The following is a 17,241-nucleotide window of genomic DNA, read 5'->3' as shown; positions in this document are numbered from 1 at the left end:
CAGGTTTCACTTGCTGTGATCATTTATCCTGATGCACCTTTAATACAAGTGATGGGGACAAACAAATAAACAGTGTATAATAGTATTTTTTTAGTTTGGGAAAATTTTTAATTGTAGAAAACACAGATATACTTTGTTTCTAAATATAAATTCCTCTTGGAGGACAATAAAGTATATATACTATTGGATTTTTGTTGTTTTTCAAGTTTTAACAATAATTATTTTTTATTAACAGCTTTTGTTGTTCATGATTCTAACTTAAGATCTGATAATATTTAAAGACAAATATCTTCACATTTAAATAAAAGTAAACAGCAATTTAATAAAAAAAACTATTCAAGAGTGAATTTTAATTCAGTGTTTTATGAGAACTACAGTACACTCGACTAACCAAGTGGCGTTACTTGCAGGATTGTGGTTTTTGCATTTTATTAGATTGTACAGGAGTTCCCAACATTATGGTCACGTTTTACAAACTAAAGGTGGATTCATATCCATTTTTTTTTCTTTACATTCAATAATTCAAATTTCTCAAACGTGAAGATTTGTTGCTTTTCTTTGTCACATAAGAACTTTTGGTTTTCCACAGTTTGTCAGACAAAATGTCATTTGATTGAATCATCTTATGCGCTCGTCAATGTTTTGGACTATTTTAGTATTTTCAAATGTTATGTGAAAAAAAAACAGATCTATAATATAAATGTTAGTTGGAGCCTTTCTTTAGTGTTTCAGATAAATGCATCACTACAAATATGTCTGCAGCTTTGACCCAATGAACAATTCAGTAAACCAGAGGTTCCCAAGGTCAGAAAACCCCTGAAAAAGCGGCAAGATAAATCACAAGATGTTTAACAATCTTGGATTAAACAGGAAAATAAAACTTCCAGGATTCAACTGGTTTTTGTTCCTTTTAATTTATAATAAGTTTGGAAGTAGGAAGTAGTTAAGCACAACGGCCTACGGTGGGTCCTACTTTGTTACCTGGTCTTGAGGTCCATTTGAGGTTTCACGACTTTCATTATTTCCCTGCATAGTCAACGAGAACATCTTGGATTAGAAATCTGCTCTTTTGAGGGTCTTAAATTCTGCTAAATGCTTAGTTACAGCCTTCACAGCTGAACTATTACACTGGTAATAATACATATATATTTTACAAGATGTATTTTTAATTTGTTTCATGAAAACCGGGTTTGCTGGTGAGTCTGGAGGTTCTTTTGATGAAGCAGTTTTCTGTGGTCGTATGGATGGAAAACCAAGAAAACAAACACATTTTCTCATTTCTGGTCGTTCGAGTGGACGAGTCAGAGGGTCTGCTGCAGCGCTGCACGACCAGAGAAGTCTGATGATTCGACAGTGTTCAGGTCGCCTGATGAGTCGAGTCATCGTCAGCTCCGTCTTGACAAGAACCTGCAGAGAAAACAAAGACTCACCTTGTCGGCTCCAACAGGTACAACACAGCCCGGAAACTTCAGTGGAGAATAAAGTGACCACATATAGTGCTGGGTGATTAAACAGCAGCTAATTATCTTAGTAACTCTCAGTATTTAATTAAGTTATCGTGATATTTAAAGGAAATACAGTGGATGTGTTTATAAATAAATTTAAACAATGTAAGGCAGGCAGATTGTTCAACATCAATAACAATAATTTTGGACTAAACTGTTTAGTTTTTAAAATAACATTATTTTAACACCATTTAAAAAGAAAATTAAATAAGATGCAATTTTTAAAATTACAGTTGTAATGACTTAAAATAGCATTTCTTTAACTCTGTTGAGAGAAACTCGTGTCTGAGGGAGTTAAACTGGTGAATATTTTACTGCAACACATTGAGTCATATTTCCCAGCACTAAATAAAAGGACTTCATTATTCATTTCCAACCAAAAACAAAATCATGTCATTACTCACAACCCATTTTACATTCAACAGTAACATCTCTGTATGTTCAACACTATAATAACTGCTGCCACAAATCTGTCAAATAACATTAACTAATCAACATTTGTTAAATAAGTATCTTAGTATATCTTTTCTTAAAAAACCCATCCATAGCTGCGGGTTCTGACATCTGTCTTTTATCTTAATGAACGAGGGACAACAGCAGATCAGCTGATATTGAGTTTATTGTTTGAAGTCAGACAAACAGTTAACAGTTAAAACCGTAAGTTCCTACATGGTAAAATTAAAGTACAAACGTATGACGGATATTTTAACAAAGCACTTTTATGAGAGTGGAGTCTTTGCAGTTATTTGTTTTTCTGCCGGACTCTCAACATAAAAAAACGATGGAAAATAAGTGATACTCTTAACTTTTCTCAGAGGCCTTGTTCACCTCCATCTCCCACTTCTCCAGAAAATCTTGAAGGTTCAGATTGAAAACGTCGATGCCTTTAGGCGACAGGTGGACGCCGTCAGCCCGGTAAAGGCCCGTGTTTGCACCGCAACGGATGTTGTCATGGGTAAGCGAAGTGCCACCCAGCTCTAAGATGATGTTCTGGATCCTGCGATTCACTGTGGTTCGGATCAGATCTACTTCGTGGCTGTCGGTCGAGTGGCGCCATACCCTTCGAGGAAGGATGTTGGACCACACTAGAACGCACTGCGGGAAGATACTCCTCATGGAAGTCAGGTCCTTCTTGACAGAGGCGAGCAGGTCGGTGGGGCTGTCAGTACTAAGGTCGTTGCCGCCCAGGTGCATGATGAGGACATCTGGGTTGGGCCAGGTGACCTTCAACTGGTGGAGTTGGGGCAGAAGCTGGGACCATGTCATGCCCTGGGTGCCCTTCCACCAGATGGCCACCTTGCTGGGGTCCATGCCCAGCTGCATACCTACCTCTGGACTCTTGGCTCGAGACTCAGCCCAGTACACCAGCGAATGACCACAAATCCATACATTCCTGGGCTCGCTGCTGATCGGCTTACCTGGGAATTTTAACATAATACATTTGTGAGACTCAAAACCTTACAAATCTTTCACACCAGATGATCTTAAACTATCTCTTGCAATAGGACCTTTAAAGCTACAACTCTGCATTAGTCCTTGAGCTGGTTTCACAAAGATCCTTCTGGCTGGTCTGAAGACTTTGGCCCGTACTTGTTTTATTCTTAGAATTGTCCAAACTGTCTTTAACGTGAACAACACAGCTGGACAAAAATGTAAAAATGGTCATCTAGCCCATCCACTGTGGACAAAATCCAGACGTTCTGGAAGAAGGCGGACAGCTGAACGGACCACTGAACTTCGACATCTAGGTGAAATCTGACTGCTGGACTATAGCCAGTCGATCTTTATTAAACCAGCTCCAGATTTTTACAGGTTACCACGACCATATTTACCATTATTTCTGTTGAAAATAAAAAATAATCTGTGCCCTCTCAAATTCTTTGTAGCCATTTTAATCATTAACCTTTGTGCTCCAATTCGACTTTCCATTGTTGTGAAACTGAAGAGAACAATCTTATCTGTTAAAGCTTTCTAGCTCCCTAAATCAATCGTGTCATTAACAGTGATATTTACTGCATACAGAGAGGTAATCGTCAGGTTCTGTTGTTTACTTTGGACGCAGGGATAACCCAAAAACGTACGAATGTAAAACCAAAAAACAACCTACAGATCAGAGAAAAATGTTTATGGTACTTGTATCTGTGAATTTTAAATAACATCTATGCACCTTGTTCAGTTTAATGTAATGATTTTAGTGACAGATGTGTAACTTGAGGCAATTACACAGTGGTTTTCAAAAAAAATCAGAAGAAATCAAAATAATCACCTACCTTCACTGTCAAGACAATATTGCCATTCTGCAATGTACAACTTGTCTGTTTCATTTTAAACCTTTTGAACACTTTAAAATAAAACTGCATTAATAATTAAATACTTAACACAGTAGAGATTTGGATAGCTCTGAACTTTTAGCTGTGTATCTATTAGTCTCCCTAGCTAAATGCTGAGTTCACTGCATGTACAACCCCCATTCATCAATACTGGCTGTGCATGGAAATGTAACATGCAACAAAAGCACTAAAATCATTTTAATCCTGATATATCGAATCTATCAATATCTGAAATTGATAATTTCTCTATAAAAAAATAATTTTCTTCTAACCTGCCTCATTCCAAGTTTCTTATGGTCTGAGGTGAATTCAGGGTCCAGTATATTGTTTAGAGAAAGGAAATGGAATTGAATGTCAGATAATGGTTAACTGGATGTATGTTAATGAAATTCTGTTGGACATTTAAGGTAAAAAACGCTAAAAAGGCACGACTATGAATGTATATTGGGTTGAAAGCAGCCCATTTAATGTGTCCTAAAATTAATATGCTGTTGGTCACTGATTTAGAATGATAATGCAGGTATTAACTGTGAGGCTGGTGGATGAACTAATGGATCAAATGGCCCATTCCTCTGTAAAAAGTTTTTTTTTTTTTTCCTTCTTAGGTCATTTGGGACAATTAATGTTTTCCATTTCTGTTCCCAGACTCCATACTGGACCTCGTCATCTCCAAACCCAAACTGATGTAAACTGGAGTCTGGTTGTCCATCCTGTTAACAATCACAGGACGTGGAAGTTACCTGGGCAGCAAATTGAAAAGCAAAGATGACACTCACTGTGGGACAGAAATCACGGTAGATTTAAATGCGCAAAAATGAGAGGAGTGAGTTGGCCTACTGTCGTTTGGGTGATGGAACCGCAAGAGTGTTCAAACACAGACGGAGACATGACAGTGTTCTAATTCAAAGACTAAACAAAAGCAAAAACTGAACTGAGTAAATTGTTTTTCTGAGCTCTTGTACAACCAGTTACATACAACGAATTTTACGTTTACAAATATCCAGACTGTGGCTACTAATGGAAACACCTTGCTAAGAACCTCTGATATCTACCTGCAGTTCAGTAGTGACCGAATCCTCGACTCACATTCAGGTCTAATCTAAGTCCCAGTTTTGGTGATTCAACTTGAAATTTTAACATCATTAATAAAATGGTGAAAAGCTCGTACTTGACGGTCAACTTCGAAGCAATTCTAAGCTAACGTGTTTCACAGACTAAAACGAAAGGCTAGTTTACACCCATTATTGTGAGGGGCCCATTCACCGGTATTTAATTTGCTAAGCAATGATACTTACTTAGTGGACTTATTAAAAAGAATGATAGATTTCACCAACATGACCACTCAAAAATTACAGTTAAGAATAACCACCGTGACATTTAGAGGTGGGTCATATTGATTGATGTTAGGTATAGAGTTGACCACTTACCGTATTGATGACAGATTACCAATAAATTGCGTCTGAAATCCCTAAAGCTAACGATATCCAGCTGACCCCTAATGACGTTAGTTATCTACATTAGCTTCCTGAGCTAACGTAGACGGTTTCACAGACTGAAAGGAAAAGGGAGCTCATGACCAAGAATTCTTACGTTCCCAATTCACAGTTATTGAGTTAATGAATTTAAAATGCCAATGTAATATACTTATTAGCCAAAGCTTATCAAAAAGTAAACAAATTTAGCTTGGACAAGATGTGACTTAACATTATTCAAAATATATTTTAGGAATAATCAGCATGACATTAAGAAGTGACATTCGGATTCTCTGTTTAATGCTTACAGGTACAGAGTTGGCCATAATGTTAACAACAGACCATCAGTAAGTTGCATCTAACACTGTTAATGCTAAGGATAAATGACTGTCAGCCTCTACCCCTATAGTAAAAGCTCTCTATGTTAGCTTCCTGGGCTAACATTAATTTCACAGACTAATAAGACAAGCTAATTCAGCTATGGTAAATCATCTTCAGCATTAAAGCATTAATGGTTTTGCCTTCAGCTTAGAAATGTACTTGATGATGCAGGAAAGTCCTTGGACACGTCAACCTTACCTCTTTGACTCAGCCGTGACCTTTGTCACTGACCATGAATTCGATGACTCTAACATGGCCTTTTGTTAATCGACTTGATGTGAACTCGGAGTCAGACAAAGGAGAACCGAAACTTGGCTTGGACTTGAGGTTTGGTAACTTGACTACAACACTGTTTACAAATGTCACATACAGAACAATGAAGTAAAAACATACCCTTATCTGCTGGTGAAACATGTAATTGTGCCAATTTAAGGGTTAGCTAGTGTGTAGAAGAGTAGTTAGTGGTTCAAACTAATATCTACACTATGGGATGTGTTGCTGCATCAGGAGCTGAGAGGAATTTACAGCTTTGCAAATATAGCCTTCTTATTTTGTGTTGATTTGCTCACATATGGAGGTCTGCCTAAGAAAAATAAAGTTTAATCTCTTAAACTGTCAAATCACTAACGTAATTAATTTCTGACCATCAGTGACATCACAATTTAGCAGTACTATATCTTCTGTTGTTTTGTTAAATCGGGTTATTACCTGGCTGATAAACTGGGTGGTTCTGATCCAAATAAATAAATAAAACATGTTGAAACTTCAGTCACTGGAAATGAATGGTGAAAGCTTAATGTTACACCACAATTACAAATAGTCCTCTGGATCTTCTGATAAAACGTCACTTTTCTGGATATACAGAAAATGCATCTACACTATTCTCAGTTTGACATAAACACAATTGAGCAAACTTGACTTACCCTGATCAGCTTTACTAGGACCTGTCTCAAAGACTTACCAAAGGAATGGAAATATTCTTTAATGTGCAACACAAAATTCTGTAGACAAAAAAAAAAAAATGAAACATTTGGAGAATTTGACTTACTAGCCAAAAATAAAACTACATTAACTTCTAAAAAGATCGTAAGGTAGGCTGTTCTAACAGCTTAATTCCAGGAGAAGGCCTTGATGTAGAGAGGCTCGGTAAAATACTTTCATGAACATGACTTATATATACGTTTAGCAGATGGACCAGAGTTATGGATCAAATATCTTTAAAAGATGACTGGTTTTTGTCGCTTCAAGATGAATGTTACAGCTGCATGAAATTCTTAGAAAACTGAAATTACGTGATATAGTCATGTAATTTACCAAAGTCAACCTCATGTGGCAAAAACCACTCCTACAATTCACATGTAGAAATGGACAAAAACCTGTATACCCTCTGAATTAAATGTATGGGTATGTTAGTCTTGAAATGGCCCTTACATTCTTAACACCTGGGCCACACCTCTTACCTCACCTGTGTGTGACGTCTACCTCACTGAAACTACTGCCAATCACTTAATGCTCTGATACGTTATTAGCATCATATAATTATAGCCCAGGTAGCGTATATGTAGCCCCCACTTTCTCCTTCAATAACAGCTAAAATAGTTAAAAAAAATAATAATATAAGTGTCGGTTTTATATAATGTTGCTGATCTGATGTCAATATGACATCAACAAATATATTCCCTGTCTATTTTTGCTGGGAACCACAAATAAATGCAAAGATAGGCGAGATGATGAAACTCTAGATGATGTGGCCCTGCAAGGCTCAAGCCGTCCCTCAGACTCAGGTCTCACATAGATTGTGTGGCTGCTCTCACTTGTTGACACAAGCGCCGAAATGAAAACCAAGACGTTGACAACTGTCAGACACAGGTGAGATAAACAGCATGGTCCGGGCCCAACTATAAAACTAGGCCACGTCTTTAAAAGCTATCTGAACCTAAAGGCCTACTGAGTCCTGGACCAGATGTGCTCCTGGACCACATGTGTTCCTGGTGCAGTCAGCCTCAGGCTGAACAAAACATGATGTACATGATCTCTTAAGTATTGTTTGAGAGGATTTCATGTCTTTTTTGTAGCAGACAATGGCAGCTACATGACGAGTCGACATGAGGGAGCTGCTAGCCAACTTCAAGTAGGAATAAGTAGTAATATGACAGTACTACCTACTTAGTGCTACCTCTTAGTACTACAAATAGTAGTACAGACTGATCCGTTAGTGGGGTTTGTCCTTTATCTTGGTCTTCCTCCTAAAATGTTGATCCTGGATGCTGAAGGTGAGTTCTAGGTTTATGTGAACAGCAGCATGTAGCAGATTTGATATCTCTGTCTTTACAATAGTTAACCATATGTTTCATTTAAAACTAGCTGTACTGTGAATACACTCAGTGGTCACTGTTTAAATGCAACTTCTTAGTATCAGTACTGACCGGATGGACTGCTTGAGAAAATCCTATCACATCCTTCTCTAGTCAAAATCAAAGTATCCACCGGAACATAGCTGTAGAGTGAAAAGAGCTCCCTTGTTCATTAGAGATGCCACGGCGTCTTCTCAAAGAGGATGAAATCATTACTTACTCTTATGTATAAAGTGACAATTTCCTATGTGTTAATGATCATGCACCACTGTGGCTTCATCATCGTTTTTCACTGACACAGATTTGTCTTCTATGCGTTGCTGTTGTGAGACTGAATGTCTTCACGTTCAACTTTGACACCTCCTATTTAACACCAACTATCCCACTGCATGTTGTGTTAACGTCTGAGGCTCACTATTTGGTTGAGAAGATGCAACTCAGTGACCACTGAGTGTAACGGTATTTAAGCTGGAAACAGCATACCCAACCCAGAAAAACTACCTCACTTGAAAATATCACTGTAACTACATGTCTAGCTAACTACCAGGGCTGGATATCACACCTCAATCATTTTTTGGAACTGACCGAAATGTGTCTGTGGTATCAAGAACTGAAAACTGTCAGGTACTTGGTATCAAATACTTAAGTTAAAATCATACAAAGGATGAAAAAAAATTAATTTAGTGTATCAGAACTGAAACTTGGGTTTTGTATCAGCTCTACTATTAAAATTTTCAAACAAAACCTTACTACAAACATATCTATCTAAACATCTTGAAATCTCATCTGACTACATTGTGCTTTTTGGACTCAAATGAGTTTCTTTAAAGCTAGATACCAATGAAGTCATAAAGTGAAGAGGAAAAAGATGTTACTTTGTGAAGTTGGGACTGTAGTTGGCTTCTTTTCTTGATCGCTGGGACAAACCAATAGGCTCGGCTAAGGTGTGCAGTGGATGGACGAACTGACCTCTGTAGCAGAAGAACGCCTGATCTTTGTATCACTGCAAAGCTTAAGCTTAAAGACGGCTTTTCGACTCCGTGTCAAGGTGTAGCTGTATCTATGTGCGGAAGCTTGATTAATACGCCGGAAGATCCACCGTAGGCGACTGCAACTCCATAATAATGCAAACATGTTGGTGCTGCTAGATAAACGTACACTAGCAAAGCCAAATCGAGGACAAACCTTGCTGGGATCATCAATCTCTATCATGAAATCTAAAAAGACACACCTCAATAAAGTGCAGGAAATCTGTGGAGTTTTAACAACTGAGTGAAATCCTTTGCTGAATTCTAAATCCATTCCTACCTTGCTGGAATCGATCAGATTGCAAGACGGTATCAACAGAGAAGCATCGATCTAGCTTCGTACTAGACTGATCTCTATCACAGGGCCTAACTGGGCTAATCAGGCCTTGCTAATTATACGTTTCCTGCAGTTAGATCTAGACGAAACTTAGCAATATTGCCATCATGTTATCCGTAACATTTCTACCATGTCCATATGTGGCTAATCAAGTATCTCTGGGATTCTCGTTAAGGCCTGGATAACTCTGGGAGAAAGAAATCTATTTTATCCAGCTCAAAGTTCCTGTCTAGGTAAAGAAAAAAGAAAACAATGTGTTTATCTTTTGTCTTTAACCCTAAAAGTAATATAAATGTCATGCAGCTTTATAATGTTAATTTGTACATTTACATCTTTGAAACACACCGAGAACATAACTTTACTTGATGATAAACTTGCAAATTTCTGTAATTCAAAGATGGCTAGTTAAGTTTAATATGTAATTCAACAAGTTTTGATACCTGGGGAGATTAGTGTGCCATCCTTGTTCCTCTCTCCTTGTTTCTTGCGGGCTATCATCTCCTGGTACTGCTGCTCCCTCTTTTCCATAATCCTCTGGTTATACAAATCCAGCTGCAACATGAACACAAATACCTTGTCAATGCTTCAAGTCAAGCAGCTGAAACATGGAGGTCTTCTATTATTTCTAAGGTTTCTACTTTATTAAGTGCACCTGTGTCTAGCTATCCCAATGAATACTTGCAGGTAAGAGAATGTATCCATTTGCATTACTGACAGCAGACAAATTCATTCTCAAACGGATGCTCTGAAGACAAGGGGAATTAAAAATTCATCTCATAAGAACTGAAATTCTGATGCACGCAAGGAGGTTGTGCCAAAAAAAACACACCCTTGTCATCAGTGCAACAAATCAGTCTTTAATCCTCCCGCTGAGTTCTTTACTTTTTATTCTTGACTACATCTACAAGTACTTGTTTACTTTTACTTTACTCAAGTCAAGGTATGAGTACACTAGTACCACAACTGATCGTACCTTCTCCTTCTGCTTTGCCTTGATATCGTCGTCTGTCTCTGTTGAGGTCTGGAGACTGGAGACTGACGGAGACTCTGTGGGTAAACTGAACTGGACTGATTTGACTGGTTTGGCTGGTGGCTGCACAGCCAGAGACTTAACCGTCTCTATAACCTTCAGGCATCTGGCCACAGTTGTAGAGATGGCTGATTGGTCATTGCTTGGAGTACTCAGTGTTGCCGGTGTTGATGATAGTGGCGTCAGTATTACCGTGGCAGTGGTTGAAGGCTGCAAAGGACTGGAGGAGTCAGGGGATGGAACTGTAGGAGGTTGGCCAAGGAAAGGTAAAGCTGCTTGACTGATGGGTGGAGTGAAAGGTTGACCAGGAGGGCGCCGGGGTGGAGGTCCAGGGGGAGGTCCTGGAGGAGGCTGTCCCAGGCGCCGGGGAGGAGGTCCAGGAGGAGGACCAGGAGGAAATCCAAATCTTTGTGATTGACCAGCTGTTGGAGACCCCATAGTGGGGCTGATGGAGCACTCCTCTGGGGGAACCTGGGTGGGGACTCCCAGTGACCAACTGGTTGGAATAGGTGGATGTTGGTATTGAGCAGGTGGGGGGCCAGGAGGTGGTTTTGGAGAAGTGGTGGAACAGGTACTCCCCATTGTCTTGGTAAAACTCTGCAGCTGTTGCGCCTTTTTTAGCACCTCCAACTCCTGCTGGTCCAGGAACCCTTCATACTCCAAGACAGGTTTATGTCTGGTGAGCGGCTCCAAACTGGAGGACCTGACAGGGGAGGGGGAGTGGATGTGTTCAGATTCAACTGAACCTGTTCTACTTGTTCGTAGGTCTTCTCTTGGGGATGACAAAGTGTCTCTTTCTATGGATGAGGACTTTGGGCTGTAGATTTTCTCCTGGGCTCGACTTGCCAGTTTGGACACATCTCCTGTACTCAGCTTCAGGCCAATCGTACGGAGTAGACTCTGGATCTTGTCGTAGGGTTCTGTCACACTCTTTGGTTCCTCGCTTGTTCTCTCTACTGAGGACCGTTTAGGGCTCAGTTGTTTCTTTTCCGCTTCTAGAGCTCGACTGCTGCTGGGTTGCTCTTGAGTCAATCCCACAATCCGAGAGAATCCCACGCCATCTTGAAGTGCCCGCTCATGAGGGAGTAAGTCATCGTTAACATGAACCGGTTCTGATTTCTTTTCAGCACCCACCTTTTTATTGAGCATATCAAGAAAACGGTCTAGGGGTGGTTTCTCAGCAGGAGGCGACTGACGTGGTGTTGTGTTCTTCAGTTTGGGAGAAGGGCTTCTAGGAGGTGGTTCTGTGGGAGAAGGAGGTCTGAAAGGTGGTTGGGAGGATGAACTGGCGCCAGTATGTGTCAACGAAGGTTGGGTGGAGGCAGCTGATTGTGAAGAAGACGAGGGACCATGAGGTTCTGGAGACTGGCTCCGTTTTACAGGACGATACGGATCATCGTAAGGTCGGTCTGCATACGCTGGGTCATAGTAGCGATCGTCATAGGGTTCATCGTAAACGTCGTAGCGATCAGTGTAACGGTGGCTGGTGGACGGAGGGCCGGCATAGGGAGGTTCACCATAGAGACGACTTTCATAAGGCCGGTCAGCGTAAGGACGGTCACCATAAGGGCGATCAGCGTAGGGACGGCTGGCGTACGGACCACCGTAGCAGTCACCGTACCGCCGATCTTGGTATGGACTGTATGGCCGGTCATAATAGGGATCATCGTAGGGTTGAGGAGGACGTTGGTGGTACTCAGGTCCCTCGGGCCGTTTCTTCAGGATGGACCGGACTGGTTTGTACTCAGTGAGCGGCACAGCGATCCTGCCATGGTCATAGTCTATGCAGGTCCTTTGTCCAGGGTCCAGTCCTCTGGGATCTATGTCCACCAGTGACTTTTTGTAGGCAATCATCTCGTTCAGCTCCTCCAGCTCCCGCTTCTTCCTCGCCAGCTCGTCATCCACGACTCCGCCACGTCTGGGAGGAGGGCTCAGGTCCCTCCTCCTCTTGTGACCGTCTTCACGGTCTCTGCTGATTTTGCTCCTCTTCTTTCCAGGCCTGTCTTTGCTCCTTTCCCTGCTCCTACTGCGGCTCCTGCTGGAGGTCTTGCTTCGGCTTCGGCTTCTGCTCTTACTACGACTCTTAGTGCGACTTCTGGTGCGCCTGTGTGACCTCTCTCGGCTTTGCTTGAACCTGCTGGTTTTACGGTCACGGTCAATGCTGGAGCTGCGTCTCCTTTTAATGATGCGTCCAAACTGGTCTCTAGGTGGACTCTTGCTCCTACTTTTACTCCTACTCCTACCCTTACTCCGACTCCTGCTCCGACTTCTGCTTCTGCTGCGGCCATATCTTCGCCGAGTGGTGCTGTAATCCCGTCTGCCGATACTGGTCTTGCTGTCCTGAGCTCTAAGATTTTTCACCACCACCTTCAGCTTGTCTGTCTCTGGTTTTTCCTTCCTGAAATTTCAAAGTAAGTAAGAGAAGTTACAGACAGACAGACATAGTTTGTTTCTACATATCTTGTGTATGTGTGAATGAGAAATGGGTCATTTAGTCAAAGCATATTAGGTAAACATGTAAACATCTTTTCTGCTCTCCTGAGTGTAATAAATAACAAATCAATAAAACCATAACTCACTCTGTTTCTTCTGAAGCTTTGGTCAGCTTGATGGTCATCTACCAAAGAAGACAAACACATATTACTTAGAAAAACAGTTTGCAGTAGCATTTGTTAAAAGAAGACACCTGGTTAATTAACTTAGGACATAGTAAAACTAAAAGCAAAGTACAGCTTTGAATTTCTGAAATTACACGGAAGTTGCATAAATGTAGTGACAAATATTTCTGCACAGGCTAAAAAAAAATAAAACCACAGCTTTTATTTTGTTAAAAGCATAAGAGTCTTCAGTCTTTGTCAAGTGTGAAATCAGTCACTTTACTCGTGTTATGTCCAAAATGAGTTTCATCTCTTCTTACGTATCTATATAAACGTACAAACTATCCTCCTTACCTTTCCTTTGTTTGCTCCGACACCGACAAGTTTCCGAACGGGGAGGAAAACGCTCTCGGTGTAACGTTTTATCCTGATGGCCTGGTTCCCCCCCTCCGCCGTTTCATGCTTGGAGAAACAATAAACAAACAATAATATGACATTAAACATTGACATTAAAGTATGTAATGAAAATGCAGAACTTTGAAGGCTGCGATGAAGACGAGAGTATAAGAAAATCCTCAAATGACCTTGTTCTGACTCAGCTCCAGTAGTTCTCTTATATAAAACCTGAATGCTTTAACCAAACGCCTTTCTTGTCCTGAGGTGACCTAACTCTCAACCCTGAGCCTCTTGTAAAACCTCATCTCTCAAACTGAATCGGATGAAGAGGAGCACTCACCGGGACGACGCTGAACTCGACCTTCTCATTCAGCTCCAGTTTCTTCTTCTCGATCACCTCCGACATGTTGAAGAAGAGCTGGGGGTTCTGGGTGCACTTGATGAGTCCAGAGTTCTCCATGAACTCGATCACGATGCCCTGGTGAGAAAAACATGGCTGCTCAGTAAAGCCAAGATGAGTCAAATATCAACAACACAAGCGGACGGTTGTTTTAAAGTCTCACATGTCGACGTTGTTCGGTCGACTCTTCGAAGGAGTCGGGGAGAATTTCCACGTAGGTCGCTCGTTCCTCTTTGGTCTCCCGATGAGTGGCGATGTTGAAACGCACCTGAACACATCAGACGGAAATTTAACATTAAGAACCAAAGAAACAAGCTGCTGGTCATTTCAGTACAGTGATTTAAATACAGGAGCATGTGTCTGTACGCAACTCCTCTGCTAATATGATATCCAGTGCATCACGACTGTTTACTGTTGTTGATGCAGTTAACACACTTCATTTAATTACCAAGTAAAACTGTGAAGGAATATTCAGTTTCTGCAGGTTCACCTGGTTTTAAGAGTTCAGACATTTAATATAAGAGGAAGTGATTTTAAACCAGTTTCATGATCAAACTGAAGGTATGAAAGACGTTAATGAACAGGTACAACATCTTCTTCTGTTCATCATACAGACGAACGGCTTCACGGGAGGGACTCACCTTGTCTCCGTCCAGCATGGTGGCGGCGGTCAGCAGGTCTCTGCGAGCGAAGGAGAGTTGTTTCTGTTGCCCGTCGATGGTCATCACCAGTCGGCCCATCTCTGGGTCTGGTTTGGCTTCAGCTTCAGCCGTCCGCTCCTTCTTCACCTCCGCCTCATCCTCCTTCTCCTTTTTCACCTTCATCTTCAGCCCCTCTCCTCCCACTCCGTCAGGTTTACCCGCCGCCTCTTCGTTCTCGTCTTCGTCCATTTTCTCCACTTTTACTTTTACCTGCAAGAAGAAAAACGTTTATTTAGTTTACGTTTCTGAATCCAGACTCTCTCCGGGGTTTTCAGAGCTGAGGCGGATTGTTTTTCGTCACCTGTCCGAACAGCGCTTCGTTCTCCGCCGGCTCCTTCTTGATCTCCTTACGAGGATTTTTGGAGATGGCTCTGAGGACGGTGCCTTCAAATCGCTCTTTGCTGATGTCGTCCATCGTGTCGGGGTCCCTCGTCTTGAAGCCGAGGGGAGTCCACTGCAGAGAGACAGGAGGAAGAAAATCAAACTGGTTTCATTTGATTCTTTATGATTTTAAAAGTTAATGAGCAAAATGTAAAAAACTGCAGGCGAGAATTTAGGACTCACTTTGTCTTTAGCAGCTGCCAGCGCCGCCGCCACCTCCTCCTTCTTCTTCCTCTCCACCTCTTTCTCTCGCTCCTCCTCCTCCTCCTCCATCCTCTTCCTCTCCTCCTCCTCTTGTTTCCTCTTCTCCTCCTCCTCCCGCTTCTTCTTCTTCTCCTCCTCCTCCCGTTTCTTTTGCTCCTCCAGGATTTTGTCCTCGATCCTCTTCGTCCTCCTCAGCCTGATCGCCCTCTTCTCAGACTTCACCTGCGGAGACAGAGCAGAGACGACGGCGTCAGGACATGAGGCTCGTTCACTTCCTGTCCTCAGGTTCAGGTGTGGCTCTGTCTCCGTCAGACTCACGATGCCTGTCGTGAACTCCACCTCCTTGTGGATGTCGTTGGCGTTGAACTCGGTGTCGCTGAAGTTCTCGCAGATGTCGAAGTGAAGCTCGCCGTGCTCCTCCGAGTTGACGATGCCTTCCTCAGCCCCCAGGTACGTGATGATGCCCTGAAACACAGACACACCTGAGCAGCTGGAGGCAGGTGAACTACACAGAACTTCTTCATGAGATTCACTGACACTGCAGCTGCTGGAGACTCGTTAACGAGCCGTTACCGAGGTGACCAGTCTTACCAGCTCTCTCTTCTCTTTGGTGTAGCTGAAGGTGAAGGGGATTTTGGGTTTGATGTTGGCCGCCCTCCTCTTCCTCGTCACCATGTCGACCAGCAGGTTGATCAACACGTGGTCGTTCTTAAGCAGCGTCACGCCGCAGTCCCGATGGTCGAAGGTCACGTTGGTCCTGACGGGGCCGATGTTGGCGTGGATCTGACCCGGGTAACCTGGCAGGGTGGGCTGAGCACAGAGTGGGCGGAGTCAGGAGAGGAGGCAGCGACACAGACGCCATGATTATAAACCAGTTTCTATTCTACGATCACAGATTTTACCTCCTTACAGTTTTAAAATACTTTTCATTTTCCTTTAAACCTCTCTGTCCGTTTGGCACCTTCTTGTATCTCAGACCTGCTCTGACCATGTGACCAGACGGCGCCGAGATCCTCGATCACAACTCTGTGAGTCGGACCCTGGGAGCCGGAGCCTGCGCTCCAGTTTAAAACCTCACAGCTTCTCATTCTTGATTTAAAAGCTTTTATCTTTAGTTTCTATTAGTTTTATTTTCTGTCTGTTTTATTGATCTCATTATTGATCTCATTAACACGTCGCCTCTTTGTGTCTTTTATTGTTTAGTTTTTCTGTTTGTAACTAATATAGCATGATCAGTATCAGCTGCAGAAGCTCTTACTAACCAGCTGCTTCTAGAACTCCAGGATCTGTTGGTTGAATCATTATATAGAAACAGGTTTCTACACACAGGTAAGTCAGGTGGACAGGTGAGTCCAGGTAAACGACCTGAGACCTCGTCCCGGTCGACTCTCTCACCGTGGGCTCGATGATGGGCTGACTGACGATGCCCTCGTACAGCTCCGTGTCCAGCTTCATGTTGGGCGCCAGGTCCAGCTTGACGTTGGCCTTCCCTCTGAGCGACCTGGACGAGTCTCCGTCACTGTCCCCGTTGGCGTTCTCGCCCTCAGACTCCGCCTCCTCTGAGGAGGCGACGGTGGCGGTGCAGAGCGTCAGGAGGAGCGGCTCCTTCACCCGCCGGATCCGGATCGCCCGATTCCCCGTTTTCAGCTGATGGAAAACAAAACAAACAGATTTTAACGTCTCAGAATAAACTCTTATCTTCTGTCTCAGTTTGAGGTAAAGACTGAACAGCGGCGTCCTCACCGTGATGACGGTGAACTCCACCTCCTCGTTGACGTCCTCGGCCGTGAACTCGACGTCACTGAAGTTTTCTTTGATGTCGAAGGGAAGCTCGCCGTGTTCGTCCGACTTGATGACGCCCTCGTTTTCTTTGAGGCTGATGATGACGCCCTGACAGACACAGTCCAGAGTTAAACCTCTGAGGTCAAAGGGCATCTTCTCCATTTCTCCATCGTCTCAATTCACCTTTTAAAGGGTAATTTCATATAAATAATACTAATAACAATAACAATAATAATAATAAAGTGTTTATATCTCAACTTTCAGATCGACCTCAGCTCTTTCTATAACAACGCTCGTCACTGAGCAACAGATCATTCTAGTTTTTGAAATTCTCTTGTGAAAA

The 17,241-nt window shown here is 42.3% G+C and overlaps 1 protein-coding gene across 1 annotated transcript in view; it reads right to left on the bottom strand.

The window, feature by feature from the left end:
- Nucleotides 1-2,106: 2,106 nt before the first annotated feature.
- Nucleotides 2,107-17,241, bottom strand: part of LOC111646217 (uncharacterized) — a 19,122-nt gene continuing 3,987 nt past the window's right edge. Inside the window, exons 6-19 of the mRNA XM_023395661.2 lie at nt 16,860-17,062; nt 16,512-16,763; nt 15,708-15,926; nt 15,435-15,581; nt 15,096-15,338; nt 14,833-14,985; nt 14,472-14,741; nt 13,994-14,098; nt 13,771-13,908; nt 13,389-13,496; nt 13,017-13,054; nt 10,381-12,835; nt 9,848-9,959; nt 2,107-2,923 (exon numbers count right to left, since the gene is read on the bottom strand). Of these exons, the coding sequence (XP_023251429.2) occupies nt 2,307-2,923; nt 9,848-9,959; nt 10,381-12,835; nt 13,017-13,054; nt 13,389-13,496; nt 13,771-13,908; nt 13,994-14,098; nt 14,472-14,741; nt 14,833-14,985; nt 15,096-15,338; nt 15,435-15,581; nt 15,708-15,926; nt 16,512-16,763; nt 16,860-17,062 (5,060 nt within the window). The 3' untranslated portion in view covers nt 2,107-2,306. The remainder of the gene's footprint in view (nt 2,924-9,847; nt 9,960-10,380; nt 12,836-13,016; nt 13,055-13,388; nt 13,497-13,770; nt 13,909-13,993; nt 14,099-14,471; nt 14,742-14,832; nt 14,986-15,095; nt 15,339-15,434; nt 15,582-15,707; nt 15,927-16,511; nt 16,764-16,859; nt 17,063-17,241) is intronic.

Source organism: Seriola lalandi, unplaced genomic scaffold (assembly GCF_002814215.2).
Source record: "Seriola lalandi dorsalis isolate HSWRI2012SDOR001 ecotype SW California unplaced genomic scaffold, Sedor1 jcf7180002054967, whole genome shotgun sequence".
NCBI lineage: Eukaryota > Metazoa > Chordata > Actinopteri > Carangiformes > Carangidae > Seriola > Seriola lalandi.
Note: the sequence above shows the minus strand (reverse complement) of the source record. Positions and strands in the feature narration are given on the sequence as shown.